Source organism: Gavialis gangeticus, unplaced genomic scaffold (genome assembly GCF_001723915.1).
Source record: "Gavialis gangeticus isolate Ggan-Ray unplaced genomic scaffold, GavGan_comp1, whole genome shotgun sequence".
Lineage (NCBI taxonomy): Eukaryota > Metazoa > Chordata > Crocodylia > Gavialidae > Gavialis > Gavialis gangeticus.
The window spans coordinates 98,304,643-98,327,259 of record NW_017729033.1 but is presented as its reverse complement, the minus strand read 5'-3'; the positions used below and the strand labels follow the sequence as shown (position 1 = coordinate 98,327,259).

Sequence of the window (22,617 nt, the reverse complement as noted above, 5' to 3'; positions counted from 1 at the left end):
AGGAATAACGGTCACAAGCTGGCAGAGGGTAGGTTTAGGTTAGACATCAGGAGGTGCTATTTCACGGTCAGGGCGGCTAGGGTCTGGAACCAACTTCCAAGAGAGGTGGTGCAGGCTCCTACCCTGGGGGTTTTTAAGAGGAGGTTAGATGAACACCTTGCTGGGGTCGTTTGACCCCAGTACTCTTTCCTGCCATGGCAGGGGGTCAGACTAGATGATCTGCTCAGGTCCCTTCCGACCTTAGAAACTATGAAACTATGAAACTTGCAATTTAAAATCTATTACCCCTCTGGAAAGAGACTGTGTGGTAAAGGCTGAAGTGCTGTTGTTTTATGAGTGAATGCACATGTATCCCATTTTAGACACTGTGATAAACAGTGTTGGGGTGACCCCAGATCCCCAAGCCTCTCCTCACTGTTCTCCTACATGCCTTCAGGGAGCAGACTAGATTTTACCTTTTAAGTAACTCCTCACCCCCAGCAAATTTCATTTTCCCCAGCCCCTGATCAGACCTAGCAGCTCTAGTAGAGGAAGCTTTATGGGATTTCACCCCCGATTTGCAAAATATTGAGGATCTGCTGTCTCTGTAGAAATGGTACACCTGTAATTGTCAGCATCTCAAAAGCTTTATTACATAAGACAGAAGGACATGTAACAAAGCAGAGAAAGAATCAGTAAGGTTTGGAGACAAAGATACCAGGAAATAAAATCAGAAATCAGTTATGCTTACTTTCTAACTGCAACATTCTCTTGGTATTCTCAGAGTCCAGCTGACTTCTTAAATACACTCATTGCTATCCACACGATTCCACCAGTTTGCCTAGCTTGTAGCCTTTCTCTTTTCACAGACTTGGTGAGTCTTGTCTGACTTGATGTCCTGAACAAAACATTCCTCTCAGGGCTTCCTGATTAAATATCCCAACTCTCAATACTCCCTTATCTATCCCATTCTATTCAAGGACAGAAATATTTATATTCTTTGCATTCAATTTTGTTTCTAGATAGAAATCTGTCTTCCTTGAATACTGTATCCAAGGAGGACAGTAATATATATATCCTTGCATAAGGTTGATCTTGTTGACAGATAAATCTCTAATCATATTTCCTTAGTTATTCTTTCATTGTATTCAAGAAAGTGAAAAATTTGGATCTCTGTATGATATAGTCCCTTCTTCCTGGGTGCCTGGTCTGGCTAATGGCTTTTCCCTACTAAGGGCTTTTTCTTTTGGAATGTAACCACCTTATCTGAGGTTAACACCTCTCACTACCTTTCAACAAGGCTTCTTAACCTAAGATGCAAGAACTAGCCATTGACTAATCAAACTGGCTACACTTGTTGATAAACCAGTTGATGACTCATTAACTATGTAGATTCTATAGCATAAAATATAACTTATGTCAAGCCACATGTCATTTACAAATATATAAATGATATAACATAGTAGCTTAACATCAGCTGTAAACAGATGCTAACCATAACAATCATTAAACCAATTTGGGGAAATACCTATGTACAACAGTGTACCCCAAAATTATTCACTACAGATAGGGACACTGCGGCAGCACAGCTCAGTCAGCCATGGCCGCAGCCAGGCTGAGGCTCCCTAACGATGACCTGGAAGCACATTAGACACATACATACATTTATATATTTTATTTATTACATAAATGCATACATACATTACATAAATACATACATACAATTATATACATGTATTACATAAATACAGATTACATTACATAAGGAAACACAGATTTTCCAGCACACCAAACCCACTATGAAACCCACTATGAAGTGTGCTGGAACAGCAGCTGGCAAGCCCTCAGGGAGGGGTGGAAGACAGGGTAGAAGGAGAGCTGTAAGTCCCTGCACACCCTCCCAAACTGAGACACAGCCTCTTTCCCACAACTAGCAGACATGAGGCTTCCGGTTCTACTGGCAGGAAGGAGAGGAGAGCAGTGCCACTGCCCAAGTCTACATCGCCTCCAAGAGCACCAGCCATAACCACCCCCACCACCACCACAACAACAACAAGCACCAGCACCAGCACCAGCATGACAGTCTGCTCCACCCCCATTTCACTCCCCATGCTGAGCCTTCCTTTGCCAGAGGAAGAGCTGGATCTGAGTGCCATACCAAGAGAAAGTCTGGTGAAGGAGGGGAAATCATCTGAGTTTGTGCTCAATACCCCTCAAGTTTCCCCTAGAGCCAGGTCTCCTTCCCCAGAAGGCACTTTGGAGGAGGTTGAGGTACAGGTTGTGGAGGCCAGTGGCTCAGCTGAGTCCGCTCCTCCAGTTGCTGTGCCTCTGCCTGCTGAGGAAAGGGAAAGGCAGCATCTGCACATGCACCCACACCCCAGAAGCAAGCGGGTAGTGTGGTCTGGAATCATTTTGAGCTGGCAGATGATCCCACATATGCTATCTGCCTGCACTGGTGAGCCAAAACCAGCTGGGGCAAAGGAACAAAACAAGGAATGCTGATGCATCTCCACAGGCACTATCCCCTTGCCCTAGCTCCTCCTCAGCCTGGAACTAGTGGAAGCATGCCCTTAAAGAAGCCCCCCTCTCGCTCCAAAGCCCCCATCCCCCAAAGCAGAGGCAGGCCACCCTAGAGTGGCAGACAGAAATGGGGGCACATTGTAAAGGTGAGTGAAATCAACAAGAGCACTGGGTAGATGCTCGCTGTGGATGGCCAGCCCTTTTCCCTAGCTGAGCGGCCAGGGTTCAGGTGGCTTGTGGCCCCATCATACCAAGTACCTGCATGCACTACCTTTAGCAGGACAGTGGCACCAGCACCACTAGCAAGCTCATTTCCAAGTGCAGGAAGGTGGCAGGCTACTTCCACCAGACCATCAAGGCGGGCAAGATGCTGTGGCACAAACAGGCAGAGCTGAACATCCTGCAGCACAAAATCATTCAGAATGTTGAGACTTGGTGGAACTCCACATACCTGATGCACAAGAGGCTGGTGGAGCAACAGAAGGCGATCAATGAGATGGCCTTGCTTGGGGAGATTGGGATCAGCAGCCCCCTTAACAGAACTGAGTGGGATAATATCTCCCAGATCTTGGTGGTCCTCAAGCCCTTCCTTGAGGCCACCAAGAGCCTCAATGCTGGCACTGCCCTCCTTATCCAGGTGTTCCCTGTAGTAAGGGAACTTTAGAACCAAATGGAGAAGTTCCAGGGGATCAATGTTCCTGGCTGGGGCAAGCTGCTGTCACCAGACTTGCAGGCACTGGTGAGGCAGCTGAAGGAGGCACCAGTGAGGTGGCTTGTAAATTCCCTTTGAGGATCAGGCCTGAGAGATTGGAGACAGGTAGTTGGGTGTTTTTGTCTTGGATAGATTTTTGGTGTGCACCTATTATGGTGTGCAGTTGTTACTTGGTGTCTCCTATGTACTTTCCATCAGGGCACTAAGTGCCCTGATGGAGATATATATTGTGAAGATATCTCCATACTGGAGATATTGTTGGCAGGTTTTGCACGTTTTGTCATGGAATGTTCTGGATCCATTTGGTGTATTTTGGGTGGTAGAAAGTTGGCTTCTGGTGATGAAGTTAGCCAGGTTCAGTGCTTGTTTGAATTTACAAACCACTTTTCACAGACGAGCCCATGGGGATGTACTTCACCAACCTCTTAGGTATAGAAATTCATGAACTCAGTATAGACATTGGAATTCTGACACACTACAACCTGCCAGACATCTGACTCCCCAGGTACCTCTCCACTTTTACCTGCTACATCCCTCTTCCCACGCCCCCCAAAACTGTCCCTCACCCCCTGTTGCCTCCATTTTCATTTTTACTGACTGGCTTTCTTGCCTTCATTGCAAGCCAGCCTCTGGCTTCTTCACTATTCCTTCCATCCAGGAACAGCACACATACCAACTGCAGGTGCTTCCTCAGCCTGACAAAGCATTTTTCAACCCAAAGGCCTGCTAAGATACATTTCTCCAATTATTTAGTTGGTCTACTAAAAGATATCAAATTGACCCAAAGAACCTTGTCTGCCAGTGCCATGTCCTTAGACCAAAATGGCTATAACCTATAGCACCTGTCCCCAGTCAGTTGACTGAAAGGAGGCAGGGCCCTGGCACACCTAAAGCACAGGGCTAGGGCTGGCAGGGAGAGTTCTCTGGCAGCTGCTGGAAAAGAAGCTCCTACAGGAAAGGAAAGAAAAGCTCTGTGACAGTTTGGCTGCCTGAGATGCTGCTGGTGCTACTGTGCTGCTTACTTACCTGTTGTTACTTAAAGTGGTGGACTGTGATGAGGCTGTAGGGGAGAAGACCTCACTGGGGCACACTACTGTGTCATGTAGAAGCTCTAGTGCCAGTGAGGGCGCGCCTTCACTCACACACACAGTCACACGTCACGAGTTTTGCTTGTCAGCAGCTTGAGGTGCAGTTTCCCAGAAACCCCTGCACCTATCTCCTTGAAACTTGACACGCTTCATGACCTCTGAAGGGGCTACTATGCCTACTGTTTTCACCTCCCTGTGCCTTCACACTTACAAGTGACATGAGTTTTGCTCTGAACAGTTTGAGGTGCAGTTTCCCAGAAACACCTGCATCTATCTCCTTTAAACTTGACAGGCTTTGTGGCCTCAGCAGGGGCTACCCTTCCTCCTCTTTTTATTCAAATCAGACAAGAAATGACAAAGTTATAGGCATTTGCATGATTCCCTATTATAGCCTATGGGTGAAACATCGAAATGCGTCAAAACAGCATCGAAACAGGAAAACAGTTTTGACAAAATGAAACAAAACAGTGCTTCAAAACAGCAAAATGAAATACTGTTCCTTTGAAATGGTGAAACAGAAGTCGAAACAGAACAGTGCTGTTTCCAACAGCCCTAGCATTTATACAATGCGGGGAGGGGGAGTGCTTTAATCAGATCAGTTCCAGGAGCCACTCTAATTAAAACACGCAGAGCATCACATGTATTAGCCTCCCTGTGCTGAAAAATGGAAGCAAGGACACCTTAAAGCTAATTGAATGAGCTTTAGTAAAAGCATCCCTGCCACCATTTTTCTGCATGGGGACACTGATGCACATGATGCTGGAGTGTGCTAGAGCATGATAATTACCACTCAATTAATTGAGTCTTCTCTGATGTACTGTAATTACAGTGCATTGGAGCAGTCTCACTGCATGTGTATAGGCACCCTAAGGATACCTATGTGCATGTTCGAAGGTCAGGGGGCACATTTTAATTACCAGTTCATGGACAGCCAGTCTAATTTAAAAAGCTGATTGTCAGATGTATTAACCCTTCCCTCTCCCCCCGTCATTTCAAAATGGCCATGGAGGCACTTTAACTAAAGCTTATTCAATGAGATTCAATTAAAGTGTCCTCACACCCATTTTGAAATTCAGGGAGCTTAATACACATGATGGTATGGTGGGCCAGTAGGGGCTGTTCCTGTGCTGAGCCATTCACCTCACTGCACCTGACCACTTTCCAGACTCCAAATGCCTCCCTGGGGGCACCTCACGTCTGGCTGACCCCCTTCCTGGAGCACACCTGCTAGTCTGGGGGTAACGCCACCATCACCCAGGGTTTGGACTGATCCTGGCTCTGTGCCCCCTGGGAAACACAGGCCTAGTAGTCCTTGAGAGTGTCTGACTCACTGCAAGAACATGGGGTGCTTCCCTTAGTCTGAACCACAAATAGTGGTCTCCCTTAGTCAGCCGAACCAAGGGGACCCCAAGGTATAATCTAGCTCCTTTCCCAATAAGTCTCCCACACTAGGTACAAAGGAGAACTTTATTGCTTACAAGAAGTAGATTTGGAATAGGGTACAGGGTAGAGAAATATCAGAGAAATCCCATAGAGCAAACTGGCATAGCTGGGTAGCCTTTCATCATGCATCTGAGTTACTGCAAGCTATATATCTAGTTAGATCTCAGGTAGCTTATTCACAAGTATCATCCAGAGGCAGGTGGAGATTGTCTCTGAAGGCAGGCTGTTCATAGTGTGTCCATATGTTTCAAGAGAGAGAGCAAGTTCTAGATGGTCCAGCTTCTCTCTCTGAGTTTTTTCATCATGGCATCTGCATCTCCTCCTGAGCAGTTCTTAACTTATATAAACCTTATGACCTCATTTACCTGGTCCAATGGAAGCCAGCACCTGTTGGCTGCCAGCCAGCCAATTTGAAATGCATCACTGGTTGCCAGGTAGACTGTCAGGGTCTCTAGCCCCCTCCCAGTCAGATTGGCATTGCTTAGAACAATAGGGAGTCTAAGCCTCCCACCCAGGTATGTGATACCAGTCACACAGGCAGAGGGAGCAGGTTTCCCCCCTCCCTCAGGAATGTATCCAACTCAGGGTTACCTAAAGAGATGGGATGTCTGCCCTCTGAAGGGACCATGTTAACCAAATTGTCACATAGCAGAGTTTTTGGGAAAACAGAGGTGGCCTTCTGCCATAGTGAGGCAACATTGCAGTATTCTAATTAGAATATATAAATGAGCTTCAACTGGATCTCATTTAACAACAAAATTCTGTAAACATGCAAGCACCTGTTTAACTGTAAGCACAAGTGGGTCCATTGACTTTAGTGGGACTTTTGCCAAGATTATTAACATACCTGATGCTAAGCATGTGTGCTCCTTGTTACATGGGACACTTAGCATGTTTTATTTAGATCATAGGAAGCATTATGGTGCTGTATTAAAAAGTTAGAACATGTTCAGAGCACTTGCTTGGTAATGTTTGGTACAATTTCAGGCCACTCTGGGCAGGGCTGGACCTGGCTGTGACCCACCCCCCACTGCTGCCCCAACACTGATGCTGGCAACGGGTGCCTCAGCTCACATGTCAACCCAAAATATGCAAGCCTAGTGCTTGGAGCCTGTGCCATCCCCATTCAGAGTCCAGTGCTGCCCAGTCTGGGATTGTCTGCCTCTGGCATGCTTGCGTGAGCCAGGTGTCTGCCACTGGTAGCGCACAGAAGGAAGCACAAGTTGCTGAGCCTGGGAGAGGGGGCCATTCGTGCCACTGGATCCGTAGAGTGAGCTGGGCCTCTGCTGCTGGCAGAGCTGATGGTCAGTCCCAGCTCCAGCACTGCACAGGAATCTTGAACCAGTTTTGGTGCAGTGCGAGAGCTGGGACCTACAACCAACTGATTGTGGGTCTCAGCCCCTGCACCACACCAGAATCTTGAACTCATATTATCTCTGTGGAGCAGTCTGACAACAGCTGTCCACGTGTTACTTAATACAACCTGGAGATACTTCTCCCACAAAAAGTCATAACTTTATGATGATACAATGGCGCATAAGATGTTTTACTGTTTAAAGGTGTGGATGCTCACATTTAAGTGCAGTTAGCACCTCCTAAGTTTAATGTGGGACATGGCCCTGAATTAAATGCAGAGTAAGGGCTCTATCCACTTGGTAGGCAGCTTCTGAGTATACCCAGAAAACAGATCAGTTGAGTAGTAGCTGCCACATTTACAAAAGCACTTTTCAATGTAGAACCATACAAAAAAGGGTGGAGCACTGCTGGAACTGAAAGTCCCCTCACATATTGCACCTTGAGCCTGGGAACCCTGTCAGCACCAGGCACAAGGGGAGATTCTGCTACACGTGCAAATTAAAACCAGGTAAAAACCAACTATAAAATTATTGCCTGTTTTCCAGCTGTAACTGTATTAGCTGGCTGTACCTTTTAATGGTATGATAGTCAATTTGCACATGTAGCCAGTCTAAATTAATTGCTCATTTAACCCAGTAATCATGTGATGCATGTAGAGGGGGCTAAAGGAAAAGAAAAATAAGATGCTGGGTAAGCAGTTTCAAAGGTGGTGAAGAAATCTAGAAGCCTCAGCTCCAGACCAGCAAAAGTTTTCAAATACGTCACTCCTATTTAGGTTCCTGTGTCCTACTGAAATAGTAAAAATTTTGAGTGGAAATGTCTGCACTGAAATCATTGTTAGTTAGGCACCTAAATGGGATTTTACTGCTTATGTATTTTGAGGATCTGAGACTTAATCACTTTCATAAAGTGAACTTTTATCGCTTTCTATTCCGACTTCTCCCAGGATCTTTGCTAAATTCATTTAGGACATGCATTGCATACAGAAACTTGTTGGTTCCTTCCACACTGGTAATCTAATTTACGATTTTCATATGCCCATGTCTAGAAGAGACCAGTGCAAAAATATTATACTTGGATACCCATTTAACTTAGAAAGTGAACTGCAAATTTACTGCATCTGAGATGTTTTTGTGTTTGTTTTTGAGAGCTCCAGCTTTACTGAGTTAGACACTCATTAAGGCTCCTATTCTGGAAAAATATTTAAGGATGTTCTTAAACTAATCCATTCAGCAAAGCATGTAATCTGAAGTCCCCTTAACCCACCATTGCAGTATCATGCCTACAGTTGTCTTTTTCCAGAGGCAAATAATTAAATAGTTTTTTGACTTGCAAGAATGCCTAAAAAGGAATGCTTCAAAATACCTAAAAAGGTTTTGCACTTTGCAAAACCCAAGTTATAAACCAAGCCATTCCAATAATTTATGTTTAATACGGCAACTTGTTCTCAGCTATCTCTGTTTTCCAATGGTCTTTGTCATTGCAAGATGGAATGGGTGAAAATTCAAAAGCCTCAATCCTAATTAAAAATAAATGAGAAAAAAATCTGATTTTACTCTGATCCCTATTGGATCTTCCACTTTGTTGGAAACTGCCACTAGTACCACCTGCCTGGAGCACAGGCAGCTGCCAGCTGTTTCAAGAGCTTATTTTTTAGCATTAATGAATAAATGTCATTCCTATGTATGATTTATTTGACTCTGAATTTTAACAAATAGCTTTCTATATAATATTGGTTGTGCTCTCACTCCTTATAGAAAGCAAGGATTGTGCAAAGTATAACAAAACCCTGGATTTTTTGCAAGTAAGATTTCTATAGGGTTTGAAAATAAGACACATATAAGATTTTCTTAAGTGATGAACCTTTTGAATGAACTCTAGATATATCTTTAGCAATGCCACTTGTTTATTGCATTTGTACAAACAAAAAACATCCAACCATTATCCTTCTCATATATCTGTTCTCTATTTACAATGGATATTTTTCTTCCAAGAAGGCTCTTCCTATCTATGTTTTACGGAAGCTTATAGCAATGTGTATTAGCCCCATAGGAGTTACCACTGAGATGCAAATAGCTAATTATACATGTAGATATTTGTTTTTCTGTTTAGGTTTGCAACAGATCAAAGAACATGACCGTGACATATGCACAATTGTAAATAGCAAAAGTCCCAATTGGCTTTAATGTGATCAAGATTTAGCCATGTTTAAATGAGTGGGAATTTTGTCATTGACTTTAATGGGGTCAGGATTTAGCCTCCAGTCTGTATTCAGTTGATTAGGTCTTTTGCTATCAGTGGACCTATTCCTACTACTATTCTACATGAGTTTGCACTAGGTGTGCATGTTAGTTAGGATTAACAAAACTCCACACACTTTTTTAAAACGTTATAGAGAGGTTGAAATCAAGGACCCAATATTGCAATTACTAAAGATTTTTTGGTATAGGAGGAGTGCAGAATCAATCCATTACATTTTGTCTCTTGGTGACTATAATGGGAATTAGGAATGAATAAAGAATGCAAAGCAATATTGAAAAATGTCTCCAAGTAGCGGACTTCAGCAGGCTGTCAGGCTGAAAGGAGAAAGCAGATAGCAGGAAAATAGAAGTGAGATGGAGAGATAAACATACATGTTATCTTTTTTGTTCTTATCTTCTGTATCTTATTTCCATTCCTTTCATCTCAGTACACTCAACCTGGACATGACTAAAGTTAACTGTTCACAGGTCATCAGAGAATCAAGCACCCAAGATGTTAAAATCTATTGAGCTTTTAATAACATTTCTACTTTATTTCCTGTCTCCCTGTTTCTGACCCAAACTCCCAAAAGCATTGCACGTGATACCGTTAAATAATGGATAACAACAATACAGACTGAATGTTGTTGTCTTTCAATCAGCTATATTCTATCTTTTAATTTTACTACAAACCACCAACTTGTTTCACTGAGGATGGCAGGCTCAAAATGAAGGGTCATGTTATAAAGTCTACCATCTGCCTGTTGGGAAATAGAGATTTTTTTTTACTTACATTTTCATGTTACATGTAAATTTTCATTCTCACCATCAGAGATGCAAGCTTCCTCTGTTGCTTTATCATTCAAGCCTGCAGTAAAATAAGCCTATTTGAATGTTTTGCATGTTGCATTTTAATTGTGAGAGCTTGATTGTTATTCTAATTCAATTTGACTCCTCAGTGTTTCAGTTTTGCATATTTAGTCTACTACAGTAACAGACAGATGAAAAAGGGTTCTTTTGTTGTTTTTAATTTAGTGCTCATGAAAGCCATTGCATGAAAGTACTAGACACTGGGTGCATCTAAATGTGCAGTTAACATGGAACAATAAAAGTGACAGAGTCAGCGATTCCCAGATGCAACAGATACATGTGCGCCTGAGACTGTGGCAGTTAGAGCCAGGGTGAAGCAGCCCTGAGCTAGCAGCAGGCCCAGGGGGGTCAGCCCCAGCCTCCTGGTCACAGTACCATGTGGCAGAGAGGGTGTCTGGAATATGAAGGTGCTACAGTGCGGAGCTAGCCATAAAGCAGCCCTCATCACCATCTACACATGCATTGAGGTGGTATAAATACTGTGCCATAGGATAGTACTTATGCCAAACAGTACTATCCAACAATGGAGTTAATTAATTTACTATACGCTAATGCAGGCACATGTGTAGATGCTGACACCTTTTTGCAGAGCTAATTAGTCATCTTCGCAGTAAAGTGTATGGGTAGATACACCCACTAACACTCTGTTTAACAAAAAAGTAGCTCAAATAGAACTGCTGCAGTACAAGCTGCTTACACCCTGCATTGTCCAGGTGTCTTAACTCTGATCTGGCAAGCAAACTTATGTTGAGGCTAAAGGATAATTCAGTGTCTATGCCCATTCTGGCTTTGGCCCTCATGAACGGTTTGCTTTCAGGGGAACCTTTTTTTGTGCTATAGACCTATACACTGGACTCAGACACCAAGCTCATGTTATCCAGATAACAAAAGCCATTACTTTTTCCACTACCATTCAGGGCCTTATACAGACAGGTGGACTTAAAGGTGATTCACTGTGACAGTTTTGTGGAATGAAAGCAATGGTGGCTATCAGCAACCAGTTGGGCTTCAAATGCTTCCAAACTCTTCCTTTCCCATGTTTTATTGGTCACAAACAGGTACCCCACTACTGATAACCAAGGACTGAAAAACTACTTGTAAGTCACTCCCTCTCATGCCAATCCCAAATTAAATAACTGCAGTCATTCCTCTCCATTATCAGACCAGCTGCAATAAGTTGTTCCATCAAGTTACTAAATATTTGATTTGCTTCTAAACGCCACCCCAACAGATACCGACAGAGTTTCATTACTTGTTTGAAGATTTGTTTGTACAGCAATCGGCAGACTATTCCCTAAAGAGAGACTTTGGCTGCCTGCCCTCAATAAGAGTAGCAGAATGCTGCCTTACCATTGCATCTGTCTTCAATCCCACCGTATCACATGTAACTAGTAACCTCATTTATCTTATCCTCTGCTGTTATTTCTGCCCCTTAAACATTTAATTTAACTATCCTTACAAAGTCTGCCTCTTCCACTTATCTGCCTTAATGACTTGTAAAGTCTTAAATAAAAAGAGATTAGATACTATACTTGGGGATATTTTCCTAGCCAAAGTCTGTTCATATCTTTACTACATTCAGAAGGTATATGTAGCATGGAAGTCTACTGACATTGGGTAGCAGCAAAAAGAAAGAAAATACAAGGCGAATTGGCTTAGGTGAGCTACAAGCATTTTGGAAACACAAAGAAAACAGGTGCAGACACTCATGCTTCAGCACACAGATAAAGGATAATCTTCTCTCTGGACATCCCTCACCTTGACTGAATTTCCCATGTTCCTTGTCCTAGTCCTTTTCAAGAAGAGGAGGGCCAAGGACTCACTACAGTGGAAACTGGCCCAGCTCCAGTGGACTCAGTAGTGGTATTGGCCAGTTTATACCAGCTCATTGTCAAAGTGTTCCTCTCTAATGTAAAATTCTCCCATTGTAGGCCCTTACATAACCATCTCACCCCCACCATAGGTTCTTTCATTAGATTCTTTTCCTGTCAGCTTCATAGATATGTTTTGTTCCCATTTGGGTCTGCCAAAATACACATAAACAGAGGCCAATTCATGGACCTGTCAATGCATTCAGTGTGCCAACCACACTAGCTAGTTTACCTGGAGCAATCAATATTTTTAAACTATGCAGAATTAGCCACTCCCCCTTCCTTCCATACAGCAAACAGTTAATAGCTGAGTAGCTAAACAGTCGTGAGGGTCCAAAGTGAGAGTCAAATGTATGTTCAATTAAATCTAAAGTAAAGAAAACACTGGGGGTGGGGAGCGTGGGGGAGAACAAGTGCGTCATCTCTGGCTGTGTTGTGGCATTTGGCCACTGCGCTCTTACATTGCTGTATTTCAGGCATTATTGTGATGCTGTGGTAGGGAAAAAAAAGGACATACGGCACATGAGAAATTTTGTGGTGTTTCAATCCATAAGCTTCATCAGTCTAAACTCAAGGGGCATTGCATGAAAAGCTTTAACATTCTGCTCAGTCAACTCAAATTCATCATGGAAATAATGTGACTGAATGCAGTAGCATTCAGTAGCACCTGAAATGCCTGTTCTGGAAATTAAAGATAACTTTATGAGTGCTAGTGAGGTATCTATGAAAAGAGGCAATACAACATTCCCCCCAGGTAATGAGCACTTCTATGAAAGGCCCTTTCAACTCCCACCTAGCTCTTAGATTTGTCATCCTATTATTTACACTCATCAAGGTTGTCCAGCTTGCTGCCTTTTCCCAAGATTATACATCATTTCAACTGCTGGGCTCTGGTCTTAAGACCTGAATCTGTTGTATTAGTATAGCTGAGACTAATGCCCTGAAGATCACAGCAAGGAAAAATACATTTCATAATTCTATGTGAGAATTAAAAATTTACAAGTTCCCATCCTGAGAAGAAGGTATACAACTGGAAGAGCCTTGGGAGCTCTTCATCTTCAGCATGTTCACAAATGCCTTTCTAAATTGTCAGGCAAAATTGGGCATGTCTGCATATTCAAAATAATGGGGGCAACATTTTGAATGAGCAAAACAGGATAACCCAAGTTCTGATACACTGATCTGACATATCAGTGTAATATTGATCTGTGTAATATTACATATTACAGATCAGTGTAATATTGATCCTCATGTAATATTGCTACAACTCTGGAGGTACCTGAGCACACTATGGAAGAGAAGGAGAATCCAGGTGTGGCATTCCTTGTGAGGGCACCAAACCATAGTAACTAGATTCCTGTCCTGTCCAAACTGGTCCTTATTTGGTGACCCGAGTACATCACAAAAGACATTTGTTCTATAGGTTTTTGATATGTGCTGGCTATCACAATGAAAAGGAAGAAAGGATTCTCTGAAAATGATTATTTTAAAGCCTCTTGCTATATTGCAAAAGTAATTAATGTGGTAATATGCTTAGAGCCTTGGAGAGCCATCTTATTTTAAATTGAAGTAACTGTGCTTCTCAAGTAGCCAAATATTCCATATTCTGTGATTCAACTGGGGTTAGTTCTACCCTAGCCTATGAGAAACACTGTTAGTGGACACAGCATAAAGTGTCTGCTCCCAGTAAGAATACTGAGCAATGAACCTGCTCTTTTGAAATATCTTCCTATATGGAGAATGAATCAAGGAGGGAAAAAAGGCTTTTTGCTGTACCCTAAGTGCAAATATGCTAGACAACAATGGGCCCATAAACAATAGGGTAATAATATCATCCTCCTTATCTATCTAAGCTCCAGAGGGAATATGGAGATAAGACTGGCTTAATGCCTTTGGAACTCTTGTGTGAGTGTGTCAGCATGGAGGTAGAAGAGGCAGAGTACAGGATGGAAAAGTTCTGAGGAAGCTGAACCCTTTCAGAGGTTGGCTCTAAGTACAAAACTCAGCAGAGGGATTTCACATGGTTTCATGTGGGCAAGTTTGTATTGACTGTATCCACACAAATTATTTTTCTACCCTTTCAAACAGGTCAGTATTTGGCCTGTGCTAGCTCCCCCTGCCAAAATGGAGGAACCTGCATAAATGATAAACAGAGGTTTGTTTGTGCTTGTCGTCACCCCTTTGGAGGAGTCAACTGCAGCACAAAGCTGGTGGATGACAATACTCTGGCCATTGGTAAGTATAATATTTAGTGATGCAGTAAGCAGGTAGATGTGACCATTTTCACTGAGCTCTAATCATTTGCTGACATAATTGACTGATGAAATGTTTTGTGTCCTCTGCTAGCAACTAGTTGAAAGACAATATATCTAGTACTGCTACTAAAAAAGTTACCCCTTTAGCTCAAGCAGCAAAGTCCTGTGCATCCCTACGTATGATTCATAATCCACTATTTTAATATGGCCAACATCATAGGTTGAAAATGAGCTGGGTGATCAGCCTATCTATAAAAACCAGATAACTCCCTGGTAGATTGAGCAGAAAGGCAGCTGTGGAAGAAATGTTATAAAAGTATTTGAAGGAAATGTCATGAAATTTTGCTACTAACAAGTGAAAGCCCATCACTAGGAATGACAACTCCAGCATTTCTTGGACTGCATTTTAAATACCAATACTTTTTAACAGAGGGACCAGAGACCTTTTTCCTAGAGGCTTATTGAGTACCCACCATGGGCAACTCAATGATACTGATAATGCTCAACAGTCAAGAATAAAGTTCCCTTGCTGCCAGCAGATCAAGGGAAGTGATTATTCCCCTCTATTCAGCACTGGGGAGGCCACATCTGGAGTACTGTGTCCAGTTTTGGGTCCCCCACTACAAAAAGGATGTGGACAAATTGGAGAGGGTCCAGCGGAAGGCAATGAAAATGGTTAGGGGGCTGGGTCATATGACTTATGACAAGCTGAGGGAACTGAGATTATTGTGTCTGGAGAAGAGAAGACTGAGCAAGGATTTAATAGTAGCCTTTAACTACCTGAAGAGTCATTCCAAAGAGGATGGAGCTAGACTGTTCTCAGTGGTGACAGATGACAGAACAAGAAGCAATGGTCTCAAGTTGAAGCAAGGAGAGTTTAGGTTAGATATTAAGAAAAACTCTCTCACTAGGAGGGTAGTTAAACACTGGAACAGGTTACCCAGAGAGGTTGTGGAATCTCCATCCTTGGAGGTTTTTTTAGACCCAGCTAGACAAAGCCTTGGCTAGGAGGATCTAGTTGGAGATGGTCTTGTTTTGAGCAAGGGGTTGACTAGATGACCTTCTGAGGTCCCTTCCAACCCTAATCTTCTCATTCTATGATCCTGAAATGCGGCTTTTATAGGTATGCTTGGCACTAATTGTGTAAAAATTTGCTTTTTCTACAGTGCTTAGGAACTCATTTTGCTTCTTTTTTACCTGATCAAGCTACTTGACAAAGTGCCTTAGGAAAAGTTTCTATACTATGTCATTTTCAGTTCCTATTTTAAACTAACATACAGTTCACAATGACTTTAGTCTACAAGGCAGTTTGTGGACATGGAGGGAAAAAACAAGAAATGTAACTCATTTGTTTTTATTCCTTTGCAGATTTTTCAAAAGGTTCTTATAGGTATGCACCTATGGTGGCTTTCTTTGCATCTCACACCTATGGGATGACAGCTCCAGGCCCCATCAGATTTAATAATCTGGATGTCAACTATGGCGCTTCCTTTAGCCCAGCAACTGGAAAGTTTCATGTTCCGTATCTTGGGGTTTATGTTTTTGGGTATAACATAGAGTCATTCAGTCCACGTTTCTCTGGCTATTTGGTAGTTGATGAAATAGACAAACTTGCTTTCCAGTCTGAAAATGTTAATGGTAACAAGTACATTGATAGAGTAATTACAGGAGGTGCTTTATTGGAGTTAAATTATGGTCAAGAAGTCTGGCTCAGACTGGCAACTGGATCCATCCCAGCCAAGTATCCACCTGTTACTACATTTACTGGTTACTTGTTATATCGTACATAAGTCAGTCATAAATGCCAACTGTCTTAAAATCTAGTAGCAAGCACAGTAGTACCTTAAAATTTTTTCTGTTTGCTGGATACATTCATTTCCTAACATGTATGTTTCTGAAAGAAAGCCACTAACATCCTGCAGGACACACAGAATTTCAGGACTCCTGAGACCTGTTTCTCCACAACCTTACCACTATATAGAAATGTTCTGTTCAACAAAATGAGTGTGCAGTGGTTGCAAAGTGTAGAATTATCATCCTCTGTGAGCCAATGTAAGTGAATAAAGAACACTGGTCTGATCTGGTTCTGTGCTTGTGTTACACAGATATGTGTGCTTACACAAAGGAGTGGAGAATCTTTCACCTTGGGTGCCTATACATGTGCAGCAACACTTCATAACTACAGTGCATCAGAGCAGACTTGATTAACTGAGTCTGCTGAAGCATGATAATAACAGCAGACTCCAGTGTCTCATGTATTAGTATCCCGCACTGAAAAATGGTGGCTTATTCGATGAGCTTTAGTTAATGCACTCCCACTACCATTTTTCAGCTCAGGGATACTGATACACGAGATGCTCTGGGCACTTTAATTAGAGCAGCTCTCAGAGCCACTCTAGCTGAAGTGCCCTCCCTCCCCTCCGAGAGCACATGTATAAATGCCCTATCTCCAAACAGTGCATTAAATTGTCCTGATTTTTTCTGTGACTCAAATTCACTGCAGAGGCATTGCATAGGTTTCTTAGAACTTGGGAGACAAGGTTCTTTGGGTAAATGTGATATCTTTTATTAGACCAACTAAATAATAAAAGATATTACATTTACCTGAAGAACCTTGTCTGCCTATGTTCTTAGATGAACATGGCTACAACCAACACCATAGAACTTGGAACTGTTTTATAGCTTATTGTATCAAATGCAAATTATGTCAGTTTTCCTTCTGGTGTTATATTATTTGTCAAATATCTTGGTATATCAATTTTATATTTACTTCATAATTTCGTAAAACATCTTGTATGTAAAAAGTATCGTAGTAGACAGTTCTTTAATCTTTCAGGGAAAAAAATGACAAGCTCCAGTGTTTAAAAAGGGAAACTAGGCAAATTCTGACTGGAAATAAGTAGGAACTTAATTTGCAGTTTCATGATCTTTGCAGAAACCACAAAAATAGGCAGTTTCCACAGTCACCGTGAAAATGGCATTTCCCGCAATTTTGTGTAGAATTGGTAGAAAAGAAAAAAGGTTACCAGAATACAAAGGAAGCATGGGAATCTTTGCAGACATAGAGCACAAGGTAAGAGAGAGAGTTATTGAGAGGCTGAGCTAGTGACGTAGACTCAGTCAAGGTGCCAGTTAGAAAAGCAAAAGAGTTTTGACGTCACCTTTTAAGAAGCCAGATGCAATGCCGAAGCAATCCTGCAGTCTGAAGATGAGTTATTGGCCTCTTAGCCAATCAGTGGGGAAAAGGGAGGAGGGCGAGGGCGAGGGCGCGGGGGCTGTCCATGAAAAGACTGCAAAATTGGCTCCATGCAAAGCAAGCAGCCTATGAACATCCCTTTATCTCACCACAGTTTAGGTAGGTCCCTAGAAATAAGGCCCTTATTTTTAAAAAAGTAACGGTAACTGATCACTAGAATAACTTGTATATGTATTTGATGGAGTCTCCATCATCCAAAACACATAAATCAAGTCTAGATATCTTTTTAGATGATATGCTGTTGTTCAAAGAAGAAATTAGTGGGTAAGATTCATTTGCCCATGTTATCCAGGAGGTCAAATGAGCTTTTTCTAATAATCCCTTTTGGCCTTAGACTCTATGGCCATGCCTGTAAGGCTTCCTTCCCAAACCTGGATCTACCACCACGAAAGCAAGACTGCTTCCACTTCTGCTCATGACACTAGTAAAGCGTACAGCTTGGAACAATCATAAGTGCTACCAACCAAACACCACTCTAAACAATCCTGAATGAAAGAGCCTGATCACAGCTGGAGCATGTACTCAAGACTGCTCCAAGCAGTCTACTCTCCTGATATCCAGCCAAAGATGCATCTGAGTGGAAGCAAATTGGTAGGGTTTATTTGGTCAGTTTTAGGAAGGGAGGCTGTGCTGACGTGTCCTATAAATCTGTCAGTGAATATATTATTTTGTTTGTGTCTTTACATTATTCATATTCAGTAAACATGAATGCCAGGTAAAATGGGCTCCCTCTGTAGGAGTCATTCCAAATTGGCTTAATACAATAAAACAGCATTTTCAACCCATATGATAAGCAGGGGTGTCAAATCTACAGCATGTGCAGGAGACAGCAGAGCAACCAATTGCAGGGAGGAGAGAGCTTAGCAACAGATCAGGCAGAAGGAAATTGGAGTTGCACTGCAGGAGAAGGCAGGGCTTGCTTGCCAAAAAGCTTGACCCCCACTGAGCTTGTGTATATAGCCAGACAGACTACATTTTCTTCAAATGGTATCAACCTGACTCTATTTTTGTCTTAAAAATTGCAGGCCTAATCCTTCATGCACAGTCATGTACAGTCATGGTACCATGCACAGAGATGATGTAAAATGCTAACACTGATTTAAATGACTGGGCAAACCTGTTTTAGTAGACTTTTACACCCACTTGGCACTCACTCTCTTTGGACATAAATGACTATTCAAGGGGAAAGGCAGGAGGGATTACACTTCTAATATCAAGTTAGTTTAAATACATTTTTCAGTGCTAGATCATGGACCAATTGCATTGAATCAACGTATCTCCACTGAAGTCAGTGAAGTAACACCAGTTTAGAGCAGCTGCATCCAATATGTTTATTACATTATATCTCCACATTATATTGCTTTCCTGTGACAGGATTTTTTCTCTAAAGTCCAGACTTCAGTTTTATTCTGAATACTTGTCAGTTGATGCGTCCAAACATAAACCAAGAAGAAGAAAGAATGCACAGATGTTAGAAAAATGAGGTTAGAGTCCTGTCATCTGAAAAGAGGGCTTCGAAGACAGGCACTCTACTCAGAACTGCTTTTCAGGAATCCATAGAGTATGAATGCTGACCCACTTCGTGGTTCTCAAAGTTAAGTCAGTGGTTTTCTATGGAAGCAAAAAAGATATAGCAAGCCTTTGCCCTTCTGCATTGATCAGGAATGAACAGGTTGGGCCAAATTTATATAATAATGGCTGTATTTTCCCCATGGAAGCTAATCCTGGGAAGTTCCCTCCACCTCCACATAGAAACTTCTTCCTGAAGAGGGTGCCAAGCAGATAGTACCACGCTAGACATATGTAGCACTGTGCTTTATGCACAGCCACATATAATATGCCAAATTAGCCCTGCTTCCCAAAATGCCAGCCACCCTTGCATACAAACCTGTCCCTTAGAAAGTTAAAGCTGCACTATGTGGAAAACAAAATCATAAACTGAACTATGCATAAACCTGGCTGAGGTGGCGCTGGGATGAGCTGACTCAGCACATCCCATAGCAGTATTTGCTAGAGGGGAATCCTGTAGAGTATCTGCTGAATATTAAGCCTGCTCTCAACTGATGGAAACCTGAAGGGATTGATATCACCATCTGCTCTAAGATTGAATTAATCCCTGCTGAGGAATGGCAAGCCTATGCAGAACAAGGAAATGTATCAAACCTACCTTGGTCCAGGTTGACCCACAGAATTTTATTTTTCTTACGAATCCCATGATCTGAAAGAAAGCTCCTTGTCATTTCTTTCCTCACGTCAGTGATTGGGTTGCAAAAATGAGGCCTATGCTTTGTTTTGAAAAGTCTGTATTTAAAGTTCAGAAATTCAAAGAGAAAATAAACACCTTCAATAGAAACTTATTTCCTGTAGCACTAAATCTACTAATTATTTAATAATGGGTCTCCCAATACATATATTGTCACAAAAATACCCTACCGTTCTTTGAACTATTTGCCCAATTGTTCCCTACCACCCTGGGGAACAATTGCAAACCTTGCTAATAGATTTTTTTTTTTGGTAATCCTTTCTTCTGCTTATGAGACTAATCCTCAACACACCATGAACCCTGAATGAGTACGCTTCTGCCCCTTTCTCCCCTGGCATACCGTGTCTCTCTGTAAATACTTGAAATCCCTGATTTGTCACTAACTCATCCTACCGTATCATTGAATTTTATCAAACGCACTGCCCACATGCCCAAATCCCCCTGTGTATGACTTTGTCATTTTAATAACGTGTTTAGTCCTCTTTATTCCTGCTGTGGATACGGCTAAATGGCGTGGAAATTACCCTGCAGATGAAATTCAAATGACCCACCAGAGACTGCATCTCTTTTTAATGTGACTTTCTTTACCCTTGCTGCCCTTGCCTCTAAATCCTTCAGGCTGGGTCTCCATCTTCATAGGCACTAATTATATTCTCCCAACAGGCTGATTCTTGAGAGGTCATCACTTTTTTTTTAAAGGTTTTATTATTATTATATTTCCTATTACAAAAACTAATTAGTTTCTTTCAAACCAGGAATTCTAGGCCTTTGAGAAACAATAATAGCAAATCATCTTATTGATACACAGTATGTTTGATGCTTATTCCTGTGGCACCAATAAAGGGGAAAAGAACATCTGATTTGTTTCAATAAATAGTAAATGCATACCAAGCTGCATCTCTCTGCAAGTATATACTGTGCATTAATCCACAATGGTACCTTGCCTCAAATACACAAAAGAATATGGATTTGACTGTATGTAGTGTTAAAAACTTACAGCTTGTGTGTGTCTACCTATCTGTATTATATACACATGTGCACGCACACACACACACATATACACACATGTATACATATATATCTGGCTTGGCCTTCAAATCTCATTAATGTGCATGTGACTAAGTATATCAGTTATCTGAACTAATGAAGCATACAATATTGAACATAACTGAGGATCAATGCAATCAGTCAGACTACCCATTATGCAGAAAAGACAGCAATAAATCAATCAATCTACATTCTCATAAGATCCCTTTAGGAATCTTCCCCAACAGTGGCTCCAACAGCATTTTGCCACCCCTTCATCGGCCTTTTAATTCTTTAACTTGCATTCCCCCATGATACAGTTTCCAGGCTGCAAATCTGAACACTTGTATCTACCCAAAGCACTTATAAGGGATCGCAAAGTCTATTCCCAGGCTTTGTACAGTATAGTGAACAGAATTCTCTTTATTTGGGTAATTTATTTGCCAATAACCATGGCAACATTTTATCTGGTTTGGCTTTGACAAGCCCATCTAATTTACTCTGGAGCTTTGTATTATTATTATCTCACCTATACCAATCTAGTTATCACTGAATACATTCCCCAGCCCTGCCTAATACTTAACATTCATGCTGAGATCAGCATGCCAAGGGTTATTTTTTTTTCTTTAGCAAAGCATACAGCCCCTTTTCTAGTTGAATAACCAGTACCGCCCTAGTCTTTCCACCGCACCCCATTGTACAAGCCTCTAGCAGCAGTAAGTACATGGTGTGCTGAACCTGAGATATAGATAGAAGACTTATTAGCTTCCTTCTACTTACCTCTTTTCTTACTGCTCTTTTTTCCCCTCCCATGGAAAAGAAGTATTTCATTTGAAGTAACAGTAACTAAAGGCAGAATTTTAAAAAGGGCTTAGGTACAGGTACAGCGAGGCATTGAGTGGGATTTTCAAAGGATTCTGTGCCTCTAACTCCCTTGGAAATCAATGGAAGCCTGTGCCTAAATTCCTTCGACGCTCTGGACCTACATGTTTTGAGTTATTTTTTAAGGTAATTCTTATTAAGAACTAAAAATTCAATCACATGAGAAGAACTATATGCTACTCAAAGATCATTTTACACAAGTTCCCAATAAATTCTAGATACAACATAGGTCTAGCAAGAATATGCATTTGCAAGCAGTATGCTGTTATTAAGACCTGATAGCGATGCTGGCATTGTAGAAGACAGATAAAGACAAAGACATCACCCAGATAAATTATAATATAAAATCAAACTCCCATTGATGGGTTTTACTCACAAGTCATTTACTGACCTTACTGAGCATATCATAACGGCATCAACACAGCGAATCTAGTAACATCCAGGACCTGAATAACCCTTTATGGGAATCAGATATGCCTCCACAGGGATACTAAATTCCAGATTATTCAATCTAATTTTTAACAGATCAGCTTCACATTTATTCATTCTTTCAGCCTATTATTACAAAGTACAGGCCATAGCATTGAGCCAGGTGAGTTGTTATTATCCCAGATATCTGAAAAAGAGGTAGCAAAAGAGAGTTGTCTTGATTTGTCTTGAAATAGGCCATTACATTTCCTGAATCACATTAATCTACTGTATCAGTAAAATTCAACAATGACTGCTGTGAATTCAACACCATTGTATGTATCATGTATGCAATAAAGTCTTGTTTTCCTTTTCAGTATGCAGAATTGTTCTGATTCTTGAACAGTAGCAATAATGTATGATCTAAACACCATTTTGCCTTCATGGA

General features: G+C 41.6%; 1 protein-coding gene across 2 annotated transcripts in view; it reads left to right on the top strand.

The window, feature by feature from the left end:
* Nucleotides 1–16,523, top strand: part of MMRN1 (multimerin 1) — a 66,667-nt gene extending 50,144 nt beyond the window's left edge. For both annotated transcript variants that reach the window (XM_019526620.1, XM_019526619.1), the window contains exons 7-8: nt 14,168–14,314; nt 15,703–16,523. In XM_019526620.1, coding sequence (XP_019382165.1) covers nt 14,168–14,314; nt 15,703–16,124 — 569 coding nt within the window. In that variant the 3' untranslated portion in view covers nt 16,125–16,523. The remainder of the gene's footprint in view (nt 1–14,167; nt 14,315–15,702) is intronic.
* The last annotated feature ends 6,094 nt before the right edge of the window (nt 16,524–22,617 follow it).